Source organism: Schistocerca serialis, chromosome 5 (assembly GCF_023864345.2).
Source record: "Schistocerca serialis cubense isolate TAMUIC-IGC-003099 chromosome 5, iqSchSeri2.2, whole genome shotgun sequence".
NCBI lineage: Eukaryota > Metazoa > Arthropoda > Insecta > Orthoptera > Acrididae > Schistocerca > Schistocerca serialis.
Genome location: NC_064642.1, coordinates 481995438 through 482011762, shown reverse-complemented (window position 1 = coordinate 482011762; position 16325 = coordinate 481995438). Strand labels below are relative to the sequence as shown.

The 16325-nt window shown below is 40.2% G+C and overlaps 1 protein-coding gene across 1 annotated transcript in view; it reads right to left on the bottom strand.

Moving 5' to 3' along the window:
• Positions 1-4032: 4032 nt before the first annotated feature.
• Positions 4033-16325, bottom strand: part of LOC126480763 (uncharacterized) — a 41566-nt gene continuing 29273 nt past the window's right edge. Inside the window, exon 2 of the mRNA XM_050104053.1 lies at positions 4033-4403. Within this exon, the coding sequence (XP_049960010.1) occupies positions 4344-4403 (60 nt within the window). The 3' untranslated portion in view covers positions 4033-4343. The remainder of the gene's footprint in view (positions 4404-16325) is intronic.

Sequence of the window (16325 nt, the reverse complement as noted above, 5' to 3'; positions counted from 1 at the left end):
CTGAATAAACTATTGTAGTGCATCCTATATGTTTTTATGATAGTTACATGTTATCATGTTACCTTCCAAAGCATTTTGAGTACCAGTTTTACATAAATAACAAAGTTGTGATATCCAGTAACATTACTTTTTAAGTATAATAATATTTGTAAAACCATGTGACGTTGACATTTCACAAAACAAAGTGTTAACAGCAGTTATATAATATTATTATACTCACGACAGTGGATCGTCTACTTCACTAATCTTAAGTACCAAGTTGTATACTAGACGAGTCTCAGTCTGGTAACTGCAGGATGTTGCATGGAGAACATCTCCATCTTCATGTCTGTGCCTTCTGGTATTCCTGCTGGTTGTCTTGGGCACAGGCCATATAAGTGTGCTGCGGTACTGCCAATGGGGGTATTTGGTTCTGGATGTACCACTGGTGGTGGCGTTATTGTGGTTGGTAGACGTGGACGTAGATGGTTTGATTGGTGATACTCCAACCTCCCTGATGTGTCTACTGAGGTGATGGGCTGTGTGTGGGTGTCTATCACTGTTACTGGTGTCCATGTGCTTTTGCACCTTAAGAGCATGCCCACACTGCTAATCCTTGTTGGTAGTGACTTGAGTGCTGTGGCCATGGTTTTTGAGGCTATTGGTTCAGGAGATGGAGGAGCATTCATGGTTGTCTCCCATGGAGAAGCTCCATTCAGCTGCTGTCCTAGATGGTTGTGGTCCTGTACCAGCTCAAGAAAAGTGTGAGCACTTCTGTTATGGTGGTGGTCCCCATTTTTTCCAAATTTGTTACTTAAATGTCTGCAACCATGCTTCTGCTTCTCTGTTGGAGATGCGCCAACATTTGGAGGTTTACCGTGGAAATGAACATCTTTTACTCTAACTGTGAAGTTTGTAGTTTATAAACAGCTGGCTTGCTAAGGGATCACCCAGGGGAACTGTTGCCTGGGGCTGGATTCAGCTGTAATGACAGTTTACAACAGACTGTTTGAAGATGATTGTTTTTTTCCACCAGGGGCCCAGAGTACCAGCAGTCCTGTCACTCTGCATGTGAGCGTGTTGTGTAGCAGTCTTCACATGACAGTAGCCCCGTTGCATACACCCAAGGGGTACAACTGGCTGTTCAGAGGTTACTGACACATCTGATACTGACTAATCAAGACCCTGAGGTGTTACAGCTATTTCACATCAGCGGGACACACTGTGGCAACTAGACTGTTGCTGCTTGCAATAGGGCCATGAGATACTCATTAGCTTCCTGTGCAATTTCGAAAGAATGTACAGCTGTCAAAGCATTTTCCAATGATGGGTTATCTCATCTGAGTACTGTCCAACATACTTCTGCATTGGGAGTCCACTGGACTACTACATTTTGAAGTATTAGCATATGGCTTCTTGCATGCTAAGTTCATGCAAGTGAAATAGAATTGATGAGTTAACCCTTGTAAATCTGTGACCCAGGAGTGATATGACCAACCAGGCTGTCTCTGGTATTGATAAAATCAGAGCAGTGATGTGACCACAGGGAAAATTTACAAATAATAATTCAACAGTAATGAACAAATTCCCTTTAATTTGAGGGTGAATGGATTTGAGAATCAAGTGAACTTCTTGAGCAAAAATAACATCTATGGAGAAGCCCAAGACAAGAAGAGCGACTACTGGGTACTCGCTGGTGACTTAAAAGACATGAAGTGTTGTTTCTGGCAGAGTAAACATGTCTCCTAATCCTCTTAGGTATCATTAAAGGGCAGGAGCAATGGTGAGCAGTTCTCTTTGTGAGTAGTAACCAAAGCCTATATTGAGTTGGTACCCTGTATCTGAATTCGTTGCACTGTTCTCCCAAACCATTCAGTTGCACAGTATGATTTGTGTGATGATTTGATTTAGAGTTGTGACTGTTATTGTTATTAAATTTTATGTGGTTTGTCACTGCTTTCATGCCTTCTTGAATCAGATCAATGGCGTCAAGTATAAACATGAATTCCTAAAGATTTGATTTGGGTACGATTATTAGTTTCTGTAAGCAGTTTTGTCTTTAATGATCCCAGAACATTGTGATGAGACATGGGTTTATTGCAGTTCTTTGTTTTATTAATGTATTTTTTGAGGTATTTCCTCAAGCTACCCTGTCAGGCTTGAAATGGTTCCCGGTTGAAAATCTCCTTGCAGAGTCATACTGGTATTCTCGTAGGCCAGAACTTCGCTAGGAAAGTTTTCTCAAACTCATCGTATGTGTGACAATACTCAGCTGCACTGTTGACGTGAGCATAGCTTACCCCTGAATGTAGTCACTCACAAACTGAGCATCAGGCCACAACCATGGAGAAACTCTGCAAAACGTTCACATGAATGTAACTGGATGAATATTTCTTCTGTCAGGTAAAAGCAACTGGAACAGCCGATGTCTGACCAAATTTTCCGTCAGCAGCAAAGAAGCAAAGAGCAGCACAGCCTCCATATCACTTGGTGAATCCTGTCACAATTGAGCCATCAGCCAACAATGCACTCACTGCGGTTCGCTCGACACTGGTTCGGGAGTGAGAATATTTTGCAAACACCGTGCGACTGATTTGCTATCGTGCATTATGTCCTTTTCCTCCAGTAGCACCGAAGTAAGGAGTGATGCAGCCTCCATACTATATGGTGAATCATGCTACAATTGAGCCACTGGCTCACAATGCACTCACTGTGGTCTGCTTGACATTGTTTCAGAAGTGTGAATATCTTACAAATCCTGTGCAACTGATTTGTTATCATGCAGTATGTCCTTCGCCTCAGATATTTCTTATTTCACAGTTTCAAAATGTTTACTGACAGCACTATGCCACAGTAATAAACCTCGATCTAATTTCTGTATTACATATCACAATTTGATTTCTACCTGAATAGTATAACTTGCAATCATCTCTATTATGCCAGTGTACTTTGTGTCCTTCTCGGATAGCCAAGAAGTTAATTCATCTACAATTTTTTTTTGTCATTGTAATTCAAACTGTTCATGTATTGCTTTTTCAGGCTACACAGCAATATTGATTATTCCATCTGAAAGCTGTCCTTTTTCAGTATTCAAGTCTAAGAATAGGTAGTTACAACATTTTTTAAAATTTTATGGGCTTCAGTGCAAGACACAGGTTTGGCCACCTTCAGATACTGGATTTTTACTCTTTCAGAAATACTGAATAATCTCTTCTCTAGACTGCCCAAGTCCCACAACAGTCTAAACAGTCTTATGTGGTCGAATATATTCATTTCTAAATCCTACCTAAGTACGTTCAAGTAGGAATGGTAAGCTGAACAGTATTACAACCAAGCTTCTTCATTTTTCGTTTTGAGCATCTAACAAACTACATCCTCAGATCTCCATTGAGAATACAAATGAACAACTCTGTGCTACAGTAACATTTCCAGGCATATTTATGAGCTTATGCACTAGTCAATATCTCAACTATATGTTGAGATATTGTAGTGATTTCTATTTGTGAAATCATGGAATGTTACCCTAGTAATGAAGTGATGCTTTTCATGAATGATAATTATTGGTTACTGATACTCTTTCTCCACAGCAGAAGTGGTTCAGTTTCTACAAATAGTTAACATTCTGTCTAATGAAAATTTATGTGCATGATACATGACTCATGCTTTGCAATCATTTACATGATTTTCATAATACTGTTGATATTTCTACCTGGACTTTCCAGTGTATCATTCAGATGATTTGATAAGACACGTAATTAGTAGCTGCCACAATGTGATAATTTCTGATTTGTTTTTGTAAACTTATCACACTGACCCACAATTCAAAAGAGGGCACTTGTTACATCATTATAACTGACTAGTCGTAAAGGGGATATTGGTGGTAATTTATTTTGAAATATCACAATCACATTCTTAATCCAGAACACTTATTGTGAGTCATTATTACTTCCATATTCCTTCCTTCTACATCTCTAAAATTCATCGAGCATATTTGAAAGGTTTCTATTCCACCTTAATTTAATTAAATTTCACATGGACACTAACACAGAAAGAGACTTTGATAAAAAATATTACTGTATTTCTACTATCTTCTTTCAGCAACAGAATCTTTGAGAATAGAGACATATTCACCAGTTCTTAAAAATGCTTGTTAGTCCTATATTCACGAAAATCGAATGCATGCACATTTGCATTGCTACAGTACTTTGCAACAGAAAATTATTTGGAGACAATAAACTCCAGACAAATCTTCCACAAGATCCATTACAATGTTTGCAATATCATTCAAGAGGATAAGATATTGTACAGGAGCCCTTCACAATTTGTTTCACAGCACAGTCTCAAGATAACGTAGAAGCAAACTGTCATGAGCTTTTCACATGGCTTCTTAAAAACTGTATCACTTCAGGTGACTGCAAAAATTCCTGAAAAAAAATAAAAAAAGAGTCTTGTTCAGGTAATTCATTTAGCATTTATACAAAATACAGCATACTAGCTACTTTCTAAATGGCGGATTTCCAATAAATGTTAATACTTTCAAGCTAATATTTTTACAGTTCTTGCAAGTCAACATGTCTACACCCAGATTCACTCCTTTTTTTTAAATTTTTATGTCATTTTATTAGAAGAGACAACAATCTTGACAGATAGGAAACACAAAGATATGGCGTACTTAGAATTTGTGACACTCATGCAACAGGTGATATTCACGCAAAACTTGGAAACAATATTACTCGTGAAAAACATAAAAAGTAATGAAATCTTTCTCTCCTCTCAGGTAACACATAGGTTTCTCTTGTCCTGTGATTCAAGTGACCTGCCCCTCCTTTCTAAACTTCCTCAACTTATTTCTCTACCATCTGTAAGGTAGGAACTAAATATACTAAGGTAGGAACTAATAGTTTCAAATGTTGGCTAGTTTTTCTGTACTTTTGTATATGTCAATCAGGTGCATCTCAAATTTTGCTTCCTGCGGTACCAGTAATTACTAGTCACCAATTCTGTCTGTTTGTAATTCCATCTAATCAGCTTATTTAGAATGAAAGTGAAAAGAATGAATATTAAAAATACCCATGAGTAAAAGAGGTGTCTACTTATTAGCCACTATGTCAGGAGAAACTGGAGAAAAAATAATACCCATTTCTGTTTGTTTCAAACAAGTGAGTTAGCTGTAAGTAACAGTATACAGGATCCCCTTCGCTCTAAACATGGTTATATTTGAAAAAGGCTTTTACATTTACAATGGGGTAAAATCAATATGAATTTTTTATCATTGTGCCAGAAGCATGGAGAATAGTTCTTACTATGATTTTATGCAAATTGATGTAGCACATTACCAATGCTCTAGTTCACCTCAAACGATGCTGTTGCTTTGAACAAGTCAGTCTATAAAATTCACAGGATTTGCTTCAGACCAAAATACAAAGGTCCTTGCTCTACGGGAAGGAACTCTGTCATGACGATACAGCAAATTCTCAAATTTAATCACAGTGTGGAAAGCATGCTGCTACCTAAGATATTCTCAAAGATCCCCCCAGTGGCCAAAACTAATGAATAATTACTGCAGATCATCATATTACTTCCTCTGAATTTTGCTGTTGTAACGACACATTCCTGTAAATAGCATCTATCATGACCAAACACAACATCCTTATAACTACATACAAGTTTTTTCAGTTACTGAATTTGGCATCAGCAACTTCTATACACCAGCACAAGCATGAGAATGTTAGGTCACATATCATCATTCTGTCACTGAACTCCATCACTTCCAATAGCTCGCACTGATGACTGATGTGTATGGTGAGAGCTAGGCACATGTGTGCTCTGTGGAAATTGTATAAAAGAATACCTTTACAAATGCAATTCTAAAGAAAATGATGTATGAACAATCGGATCATTACAGCAGTCAATATAATTATCAGTGTTGATCATTATTTCTATTTTTACTTTTTTAAATTAATTAATTTGTTTTGGTGATAGCCATCACCAGTATCTGTTGGATAAACAGAACAAATGAGAAGTAATACTTCTAAAAATATTATAAAACACATCTATAGAATAAAATGAAAAAATACCACACACAATTATTTCACGTCATTTACAGACATGTATACAATTGGGGTGAACAGTTGTCTTGTATGTAGCAAATGAAGGAAAGGAAGGGCATGGAAGATGCTAGGTGAATGATGGGGCGAGAGAAAGGGAAGATCCAGGGATTAGGGAGGAACAGGAATGAAGGAGTAGATGTAGTTCAGATGTTTCACTCTGTGTTAAGAACGATACTATTTTGTAGATGGTTAACAAGTGTGATTTGAGTATTACCAGTAAAGGTGGATATGATATGGTCCACTAAATTCAATGAATTCTTCCTAACAGCAGATGAAAACATAAGGCCAAAAAACTGGTCCACCAGGAGAAAGTGTGACTATTACTGGAAGATCGCACATACTAAATACTTAAAAGAGATCCCTCATTGGCACTTAGCAGGAAGATAGGGGAGTCACAGCAGAACTCTGGTCTCTCTGATGAACTTGTGAAGAATTTAAGACAAAGAGCATTTAGGTCACCCAGGTTGTATGGTCTCCCTAAAATTAACAAATATGGCGTATCACTGAGACCAACTGTTAGCACTATCAGCTCTCCTACATACAGACTGGTAAAATATTTAACTAAACTATTGGCACCTATAGTCAGCCACTGTAGATATTAGAACTCACAAATGTTTGTAGATATCAGAAAGTGGATGAGAATAGGCCCTAGTGAAGTCACACTCAGCCTTGGTGCCATCTTCCTTTTTAAGAAGAGACCAATAGGAGACACGTTAAAACTGTTAGCTGCTTATTTATGCCATGTCATTTTAAATTTTTTCTAATAGATCTTGATGACTAAATATTTTTGTAAGTGGAAAACAATTATGACATGACTGATGGAATAGCTATGGGTTCACCACTGTCATCAGCCATAGCTAATTTTTTGTCATGGAAGATTTTGAAGAATGGGCACTGGATAGTGCCCTCCTCCATCTACCCTGCTTCTTCAGATGTGGTGATGACACATTTTTAATCTGGTTGCATGGCTGTGAGGTGCTGCAGAAGTTCACAGATCATACGAATGGTATACTTGCAAATATAAAATTTACAGCAGAGATGAAGGAGGACAGAAAATGGCCTTTCTTGGATGTTTTGGGCGGAAAAAAAAAAAAAAAGAGAAAAGAAAAGAAAAGAAAAAGAAAAAAAAAAAAAAGAAAAAAGAAAATGAATGACTTGGAAATTCTGGATATGAAAACCTGATACACATGGACTTACACCTCAATAGGCATAGTTTTACTGTCCAGCTCAGAAGCAACCTATTGTGAACACCATAACACACAGAGCCAGGACTACTTCAGAGAAGGACCGCCTCAGCTCCAAGATTAACCATCCGATGATTGTTTTAACAAAGAATGGGTATTCTGTCCTCAATATTAGGTCAATCTAGTCAAGGAAACCAAGACGTGATGCTTTTCAACCAACTCAAGAGTACCGACACACAGTGCATCTTCCATTCTGCAGTGCAACAATCAGTAGTGTAGGTACAGCCTTAAATAGGTAAGGAATCAGACCAGTCTTTTGGCCAGGAAAAGAAAAGAAATGTTGTGAACTATTAAAGATAATCTCAGCCTGAGAATATTATGGATTTACAATATCCCTTGTGAGTGTGGTAACAGTTACATAGGGCAATTTATATGAACTATGGCCAATCACTGTGGTGAACATCAATGTCTTAAATCAGGACAAAGTCATGTTTGATCGTATGAGAATTCTGGCTCACCGATTGAAGTATTGGGACTACATGATCAGGGAAGCAATGGGGTAGACTATGTGATAAATTTAATAGACACACCAGCTGTGCACTTACCAGGGCACAGAAACGTCCAGTCGATAAAGAAAGAGAACAGAGGAAGACCATCTGATGTAAGCAGTGACACTGAAAACAATGCAAGATATTGAGCACAAAAGTAATACTTTGACACAGGGTGCGTCACCTGAGAATGCACCACCTCTGTGAGATGGTCTAGCCAATCAGATGCTGTCTTCTGGGCATAAAAGTGATAGCCTTCCCAGTTTCTGACAGTGACAGCTAGACCCCAGCAATGACAATGAAGTCAGTCATCAAAAGCTTGGGATTTTATCCAAATTTGATGGGGAGTATTAACCAAGAACTTTTTATCCCAAGACTTTATCACCAAAGACTTTGCAGTCACACTCTTCTTCATCTCATATTATCCTGATATCTTCCAAGAGTGCTTAATCCAGCAAGATACATGAAAGCTGACAAGATGACTGGCAGAATATGTGAGAGTGCAGGTTGTGAGCTGTGCCTAGACAGCTCAGTTGATAAGAGCATCATCCTCAAAAAGCAAGCTTTCAGGTTGAGTCACAGTCCAGCATACAATTTTAATGTCAAAAGTTTCAAGAGTTCTTATAGACCATAAAATGCAGAAATATATCAGAAGAACCAGTGAACACAGTAGGTCTGGCACCCACTATACAATAGTATTTTCCATCTGTACACCCCTTGTACCGCTCTGCTTCAATGTCTTCTTTTTGTAATACCCATTTCCCTGGAGAAAAACAATGCCAATTGAAAAGCATGAATTCTGCAAGTTACCTCCATCTACAGTTTTATGAGCTCTACTGCAGTTGTTTTCCATTTTTTTAAATTTAACAATAAAAATTACTCCTTGTTACTACAACTAACATCAGAAACTGTAAAAATTAATTTAATTTACAGAGGACTATTTGACTGCAGAAAATTACACTACAGTTCTTCCTTTCAATGATCACACGAATGTTGCAATGACGAAGTTGAGATACATAATGTAGGATACAAAATTAAGTGAAATTGCTTAAAAGAGGATAATCCCTAATGGGATATATTGTTATTCTATATAGATTGTGAGGTGACAGAACTTATAGCAACTTTATTACCACATGGCATGTAAACAAACACACCTTAAATTACAGGAATTACTCATGATTATTCACTAATCCCCCCCCATGAACCATGGACCTTGCCGTTGGTGGGGAGGCTTGCGTGCCTCAGCGATACAGATAGCCGTACCGTTGGTGCAACCAAAACGGAGGGGTATCTGTTGAGAGGCCAGACAAACGTGTGGTTCCTGAAGAGGGGCAGCAGCCTTTTCAGTAGTTGCAACGGCAACAGTCTGGATGATTGACTGATCTGGCCTTGTAACAATAACCAAAACGGCCTTGCTGTGCTGGTACTGCGAACGGCTGAAAGCAAGGGGAAACTACAGCCGTAATTTTTCCCGAGGGCATGCAGCTTTACTGTATGATTACATGATGATGGCGTCCTCTTGGGTAAAATATTCCGGAGGTAAAATAGTCCCCCATTCGGATCTCCGGGCGGGGACTACTCAAGAGGATGTCGTTATCAGGAGAAAGAAAACTGGCGTTCTACGGATCGGAGCGTGGAATGTCAGATCCCTTAATCGGGCAGGTAGGTTAGAAAATTTAAAAAGGGAAATGGATAGGTTAAAGTTAGATATAGTGGGAATTAGTGAAGTTCGGTGGCAGGAGGAACAAGACTTCTGGTCAGGTGACTACAGGGTTATAAACACAAAATCAAATAGGGGTAATGCAGGAGTAGGTTTAATAATGAATAGGAAAATAGGAATGCGGATAAGCTACTACAAACAGCATAGTGAACGCATTATTGTGGCCAAGATAGATACGAAGCCCACGCCTACTACAGTAGTACAAGTTTATATGCCAACTAGCTCTGCAGATGACGAAGAAATTGAAGAAATGTATGATGAAATAAAAGAAATTATTCAGATTGTGAAGGGAGAAGAAAATTTAATAGCCATGGGTGACTGGAATTCGAGTGTAGGAAAAGGGAGAGAACGAAACATAGTAGGTGAATATCGATTGGGGGACAGAAATGAAAGAGGAAGCCGCCTGGTCGAATTTTGCACAGAGCACAACATAATCATAACTAACACTTGGTTTAAGAATCATGAAAGAAGGTTGTATACATGGAAGAACCCTGGAGATACTAAAAGGTATCAGATAGATTATATAATGGTAAGACAGAGATTTAGGAACCAGGTTTTGAATTGTAAGACATTTCCAGGGGCAGATATGGACTCTGACCACAATCTATTGGTTATGACCTGTAGATTAAAACTGAAGAAACTGCAAAAAGGTGGGAATTTAAGGAGATGGGACCTGGATAAACTAAAAGAACCAGAGGTTGTACAGAGATTCAGGGAGAGCATAAGGGAGCAATTGACAGGAATGGGGGAAATAAATACAGTAGAAGAAGAATGGGTAGCTTTGAGGGATGAAGTAGTGAAGGCAGCAGAGGATCAAGTAGGTAAAAAGACGAGGGCTAGTAGAAATCCTTGGGTAACAGAAGAAATATTGAATTTAATTGATGAAAGGAGAAAATATAAAAATGCAGTAAGTGAAACAGGCAAAAAGGAATACAAACGTCTCAAAAATGAGATCGACAGGAAGTGCAAAATGGCTAAGCAGGGATGGCTAGAGGACAAATGTAAGGATGTAGAGGCCTATCTCACTAGGGGTAAGATAGATACCGCCTACAGGAAAATTAAAGAGACCTTTGGAGATAAGAGAACGACTTGTATGAATATCAAGAGCTCAGATGGAAACCCAGTTCTAAGCAAAGAAGGGAAAGCAGAAAGGTGGAAGGAGTATATAGAGGGTCTATACAAGGGCGATGTACTTGAGGACAATATTATGGAAATGGAAGAGGATGTAGATGAAGATGAAATGGGAGATATGATACTGCGTGAAGAGTTTGACAGAGCACTGAAAGACCTGAGTCGAAACAAGGCCCCCGGAGTAGACAATATTCCATTGGAACTACTGACGGCCGTGGAAGAGCCAGTCCTGACAAAACTCTACCATCTGGTGAGCAAGATGTATGAAACAGGCGAAATACCCTCAGACTTCAAGAAGAATATAATAATTCCAATCCCAAAGAAAGCAGGTGTTGACAGATGTGAAAATTACCGAACTATCAGCTTAATAAGTCACAGCTGCAAAATACTAACACGAATTCTTTACAGACGAATGGAAAAACTAGTAGAAGCCAACCTCGGGGAAGATCAGTTTGGATTCCGTAGAAACACTGGAACACGTGAGGCAATACTGACCTTACGGCTTATCTTAGAAGAAAGATTAAGGAAAGGCAAACCTACGTTTCTAGCATTTGTAGACTTAGAGAAAGCTTTTGACAGTGTTGACTGGAATACTCTCTTTCAAATTCTAAAGGTGGCAGGGGTAAAATACAGGGAGCGAAAGGCTATTTACAATTTGTACAGAAACCAGATGGCAGTTATAAGAGTCGAGGGACATGAAAGGGAAGCAGTGGTTGGGAAGGGAGTAAGACAGGGTTGTAGCCTCTCCCCGATGTTGTTCAATCTGTATATTGAGCAAGCAGTAAAGGAAACAAAAGAAAAATTCGGAGTAGGTATTAAAATTCATGGAGAAGAAATAAAAACTTTGAGGTTCGCCGATGACATTGTAATTCTGTCAGAGACAGCAAAGGACTTGGAAGAGCAGTTGAATGGAATGGACAGTGTCTTGAAAGGAGGATATAAGATGAACATCAACAAAAGCAAAACAAGGATAATGGAATGTAGTCTAATTAAGTCGGGTTATGCTGAGGGAATTAGATTAGGAAATGAGGCACTTAAAGTAGTAAAGGAGTTTTGCTATTTGGGGAGCAAAATAACTGATGATGGTCGAAGTAGAGAGGATATAAAATGTAGGCTGGCAATGGCAAGGAAATCGTTTCTGAAGAAGAGAAATTTGTTAACATCGAGTATAGATTTAAGTGTCAGGAAGTCATTTCTGAAAGTATTCGTATGGAGTGTAGCCATGTATGGAAGTGAAACATGGACGATAAATAGTTTGGACAAGAAGAGAATAGAAGCTTTCGAAATGTGGTGCTACAGAAGAATGCTGAAGATTAGATGGGTAGATCACATAACTAATGAGGAAGTATTGAATAGGATTGGGGAGAAGAGAAGTTTGTGGCACAACTTGACCAGAAGAAGGGATCGGTTGGTAGGACATGTTCTGAGGCATCAAGGGATCACCAATTTAGTATTGGAGGGCAGCGTGGAGGGTAAAAATCGTAGAGGGAGACCAAGAGATGAATACACTAAGCAGATTCAGAAGGATGTAGGTTGCAGTAGGTACTGGGAGATGAAAAAGCTTGCACAGGATAGAGTAGCATGGAGAGCTGCATCAAACCAGTCTCGGGACTGAAGACCACAACAACAACAGCATTCACTAATGTCATCATTACTGGTATCCTTGGAGAAGTGCACATCAGAAACAGATTCATTTCTTCTTTCCCTATCATTGTTGGTGTCATTCCAGAGCACATCACCTACATTGCCATCCAGAGTATCTGAAGTACAGCATTTTACGATCATTGGTGACTTTATGCTTTTCCAGAGAGCCGAAACCCAATGCGCAATAATTCGGGTTGCAGCAAGCTTAATTTTTCCTGTTGGAATCAGTTCACGGTTTGGCAGACAAAACCATCTCTTGAACTGTATCTGAACATAACCTTTGAAAGTTTTATTTATACTAACATCCAAACGTTGCGATATGGAAGTCATTCCTTCAGGAATAACAACAGGGTCACTGGATAGGCTGTGGATCTTCTTTTTTAGACTGTCAGTGAGATGACCACGAAATGCATTGAAACAAAGTAATGATGGTAGTTTGGGAAGCCCATCAGGATGGAATTTCTATATGTTTCAAAGCAAGTCAAGCATTAAAGTTTCAGTAATCCATCTCATCTCTTGATTGCAAAAAATGGAATCATCAGGGAACAGCTTCCCTTTATGCACCATTTGAATACTGCATATCATAAAAAAGCATGCATTAGATTTGCATAAATAAGGGAATCTAGTAAATTTTACTGTAGGTACATAGAGGAGCAGGAAAGCTTTCCAAGTTATTGGAAAAAGATGCGTGTCATTCCTATGTGAAGAAGGGTCACTGTACAATTTTACAAATTCACAAAACTATACAGTTACACCACAAACATCAACTTGTTGTAGAATTATAGAAAATGTTTTATGTCTGTGTATGTATTATGATTTTGTAGAGAACAAAAATGTCATAATAAAAAATTCTTCCATTGGAATCAACATGAATTCCGCAAAAAAATGGTCTTGTGAAACTCAGCTCACTCAGTCTGCCAATGACATCCAGACTGCAGTACACACTGGCACCCAGACTGAAGTCATGTTCCTTGACATCCAGAAAGGCATTTGATACGGTTCCACACTGTCACCTAACAAACAAAATATGAGCTTAAGCATGTAATTGTGTGTGTGTGTGTGTGTGTGTGTGTGTGTGTGTGTGTGTGTGTGTGTGTAATCTAAGGATAATGTCACAAGCACAGTGAGAGTGTTTGGAAATGAAACTGTTATACAAAGGCAAGTTACAATGTCACAGAACTATAGTGAAACAAAGGAAGCCCTACAGGGGATTGATACTCTGTTCCGAGACCATAAGTCGAGTCTTACTATAAACTAATGTAACATATTGTGCTTAAATAAGTGGAAAGCCTGATTACTGTTTGATGTGATTGACAAATGATCAATGAAAACAATATCAAAATGTCCAGGAGTAGGCATCCAGTATGGCCTAAAACAGAAGGATCGTGTAAAACTGATTGCTGGCATATTTTGTCAACAATTCATTTAGTAAGCAAGAGAGAATCACAGAGAAGATGTCATAAGAGAAGTGTTCTGCATCGAGACAGCTAAAATTCTGAGCAAGCATGTCTTATGAAGAAGAAAGGAACAAATTAATTCCTCACAGACACTGCTTTTGAAATGATGATTATGGTACCATCAGACAAATTTGAGCTCATACGGGGTATACCAACTATATGTCTTCCAGTAGATTAGTATTTATATTTTGTTGCTTGGTAAGCAGGCACCCTTCTTCAGTCTCAGGAATACAAGTCTCTATGAAACTAAGTACTGTTCTTATACTTCACTGTTTCGAATTTTTGAAAATGTGATGTGTTACGCTCTAGCTGTAAATGATTTGTAATTTGCTTCTGCTATGGCTGATTTTACAGGAATCAAGGGATTATACTTCTAATACTATCATGTTTTACTTGATATTTCTTACTTCTTACAGTAGAAGTGTTAGCAAATAAAAATAAATTATAATCAGAGTACGTATTTCAACAAAACTAATTAGTACCAATACAAACATAATATATATAGTAGTAGAATGAGATTTTCACTCTGCAGCGGAGTGTCCGCTGATATGAAACTTCCTGGCAGATTAAAACTGTGTGCCCGACCGAGACTCGAACTCGGGACCTTTGCCTTTCGCGGGCAAGTGCTCTACCATCTGAGCTACCGAAGCACGACTCACGCCCGGTCCTCACAGCTTTACGTCTGCCAGTACCTCGTCTCCTACCTTCCAAACTTTACAGAAGCTCTCCTGCGAACCTTGCAGAACTAGCACTCCTGAAAGAAAGGATACTGCGGAGACATGGCTTAGCCACAGCCTGGGGGACGTTTCCAGAATGAGATTTTCACTCTGCAGCGGAGTGTCCGCTGATATGAAACTTCCTGGCAGATTAAAACTGTGTGCCCGACCGAGACTCGAACTCGGGACCTTTGCCTTTTGCGGGCAAGTGCTCTACCATCTGAGCTACCGAAGCACGACTCACGCCCGGTCCTCACAGCTTTACGTCTGCCAGTACCTCGTCTCCTACCTTCCAAACTTTACAGAAGCTCTCCTGCGAACCTTGCAGAACTAGCACTCCTGAAAGAAAGGATACTGCGGAGACATGGCTTAGCCACAGCCTGGGGGACGTTTCCAGAATGAGATTTTCACTCTGCAGCGGAGTGTCCGCTGATATGAAACTTCCTGGCAGATTAAAACTGTGTGCCCGACCGAGACTCGAACTCGGGACCTTTGCCTTTTGCGGGCAAGTGCTCTACCATCTGAGCTACCGAAGCACGACTCACGCCCGGTCCTCACAGCTTTACGTCTGCCAGTACCTCGTCTCCTACCTTCCAAACTTTACAGAAGCTCTCCTGCGAACCTTGCAGAACTAGCACTCCTGAAAGAAAGGATACTGCGGAGACATGGCTTAGCCACAGCCTGGGGGACGTTTCCAGAATGAGATTTTCACTCTGCAGCGGAGTGTCCGCTGATATGAAACTTCCTGGCAGATTAAAACTGTGTGCCCGACCGAGACTCGAACTCGGGACCTTTGCCTTTTGCGGGCAAGTGCTCTACCATCTGAGCTACCGAAGCACGACTCACGCCCGGTCCTCACAGCTTTACGTCTGCCAGTACCTCGTCTCCTACCTTCCAAACTTTACAGAAGCTCTCCTGCGAACCTTGCAGAACTAGCACTCCTGAAAGAAAGGATACTGCGGAGACATGGCTTAGCCACAGCCTGGGGGACGTTTCCAGAATGAGATTTTCACTCTGCAGCGGAGTGTCCGCTGATATGAAACTTCCTGGCAGATTAAAACTGTGTGCCCGACCGAGACTCGAACTCGGGACCTTAGCCTTTTGCGGGCAAGTGCTCTACCATCTGAGCTACCGAAGCACGACTCATGCCCGGTCCTCACAGCTTTACGTCTGCCAGTACCTCGTCTCCTACCTTCCAAACTTTACAGAAGCTCTCCTGCGAACCTTGCAGAACTAGCACTCCTGAAAGAAAGGATACTGCGGAGACATGGCTTAGCCACAGCCTGGGGGACGTTTCCAGAATGAGATTTTCACTCTGCAGCGGAGTGTCCGCTGATATGAAACTTCCTGGCAGATTAAAACTGTGTGCCCGACCGAGACTCGAACTCGGGACCTTTGCCTTTTGCGGGCAAGTGCTCTACCATCTGAGCTACCGAAGCACGACTCACGCCCGGTCCTCACAGCTTTACGTCTGCCAGTACCTCGTCTCCTACCTTCCAAACTTTACAGAAGCTCTCCTGAATTGCACCAAATCTAAAATTACTTGGGAACTCCACAGTAACCATTGCGGCTGGAGGTTAAAACCCAAGACTTGGGGTCGTATGTGCTCCACACCAAGTGACTCGCACACACTGCACCAAGGTCCCAAACAGCATTGTTGCTTGTGGACAATTGGAGAAAAGGCATTCCAGAGGTGAAGAAGCAACAGTATGGTATGTAGGTGATGTCAGAGTTGTGAGGAACTTACATGCTTGACACACATGAGGAGCTGCCACTGGATGGTGAGTGGCAATTCCCAGCCTCAGCACAGAGACTGGGTATGAGACTGGTGTTGTA